Source organism: Seriola lalandi, unplaced genomic scaffold, assembly GCF_002814215.2.
Source record: "Seriola lalandi dorsalis isolate HSWRI2012SDOR001 ecotype SW California unplaced genomic scaffold, Sedor1 jcf7180002046867, whole genome shotgun sequence".
NCBI lineage: Eukaryota > Metazoa > Chordata > Actinopteri > Carangiformes > Carangidae > Seriola > Seriola lalandi.
In genome coordinates this window covers 1-1,046 of record NW_019517430.1, presented here as the reverse complement: position 1 = coordinate 1,046, position 1,046 = coordinate 1, and the positions used below count along the sequence as shown (strand labels likewise).

The 1,046-nt window shown below is 47.9% G+C and overlaps 1 protein-coding gene across 1 annotated transcript; it reads left to right on the top strand.

Annotated features, from left to right (window-relative positions):
• The first annotated feature begins 19 nt into the window (after positions 1-19).
• LOC111648755 (alkB homolog 6, nucleotide demethylase) lies at positions 20-1,040 on the top strand. Its single transcript, XM_023398493.2, has one exon. It carries the CDS (start codon positions 304-306, stop codon positions 1,006-1,008), a length of 705 nt encoding a protein of 234 aa, XP_023254261.1. The 5' UTR covers positions 20-303; the 3' UTR covers positions 1,009-1,040.
• Positions 1,041-1,046: the final 6 nt, after the last annotated feature.

Here is a 1,046-nt window from a genome sequence, read left to right as displayed (position 1 = left end):
AGGAAGCAAAAATATGCTAATGCTATCAACATACACGGAAATGCACTGGATCACATGGTAATTTGAGGGCTGTCCTGTTGCTTGCTCAGATTTCATTATTAGAGAACTTGAACCAGACCTGTACGTTTTGGTACATGTCTTAGACATTTCCCTTAGATTTTCAGTTTTTCTTGTAGTCGTTAACAGACAAGGCTGTGGTACACTTTATTCTCTTGTTAGCCACCACCAGGGAGCTTAGCCAGCATTAGCCGTTTTTGGCCTACGTTTTAACATTAGTATTATCTTGACTTTTCTAAAGGAGACATGGAACACCCAACTTGTATTTTGGAGGAAATGAAGCAGTTTGTCGTACATGATGCACTACCAACAGTGTATTACATCCCAGATTTCATATCAGAGGATGAGGAGTCCTACCTTCTACAGCAGGTGTACAAGTCTCCAAAAACTAAGTGGACTCAGCTGTCAGGCCGAAGGCTTCAGAACTGGGGAGGGTTACCACATCCCAAAGGCATGCTGGCAGAGAAGATTCCTGACTGGCTGCAGACATACTGTGAGAAAATTTCCTCTCTGGGTGCGTTCAGTGGGAAAACAGCCAATCATGTGTTGGTGAATGAGTATAAACAAGGAGAAGGGATTATGCCCCACGAAGACGGCCCTTTGTACCACCCTACAGTCACCACCATCAGTCTGGGCTCTCACACCCTCCTTGACTTCTACACACCCGTCAGCAGCCTGGAGGGCGATGCTCCGCAGACGGAGGAGAACCGTTACCTGTTCTCCCTGCTGGTGAAGCCGCGCAGTCTTCTGATCCTGCAGGATGACATGTACCAGCGCCTCCTTCATGGCATCCAGGCGTGCGCTCAGGACACACTGACAGACAAGGTGGTGAATCTGTCGGCTGCCGGGGCCCTGCCAGGGGACACACTGACCCGAGACACAAGAGTGTCACTGACTATACGACACGTGCCCAAAGTCATGAAGACAAAGTTTATACTGGGAAGGAAATGAGGAAAGACTGAATGATGACCTGATAGTTTGTTGCAGTA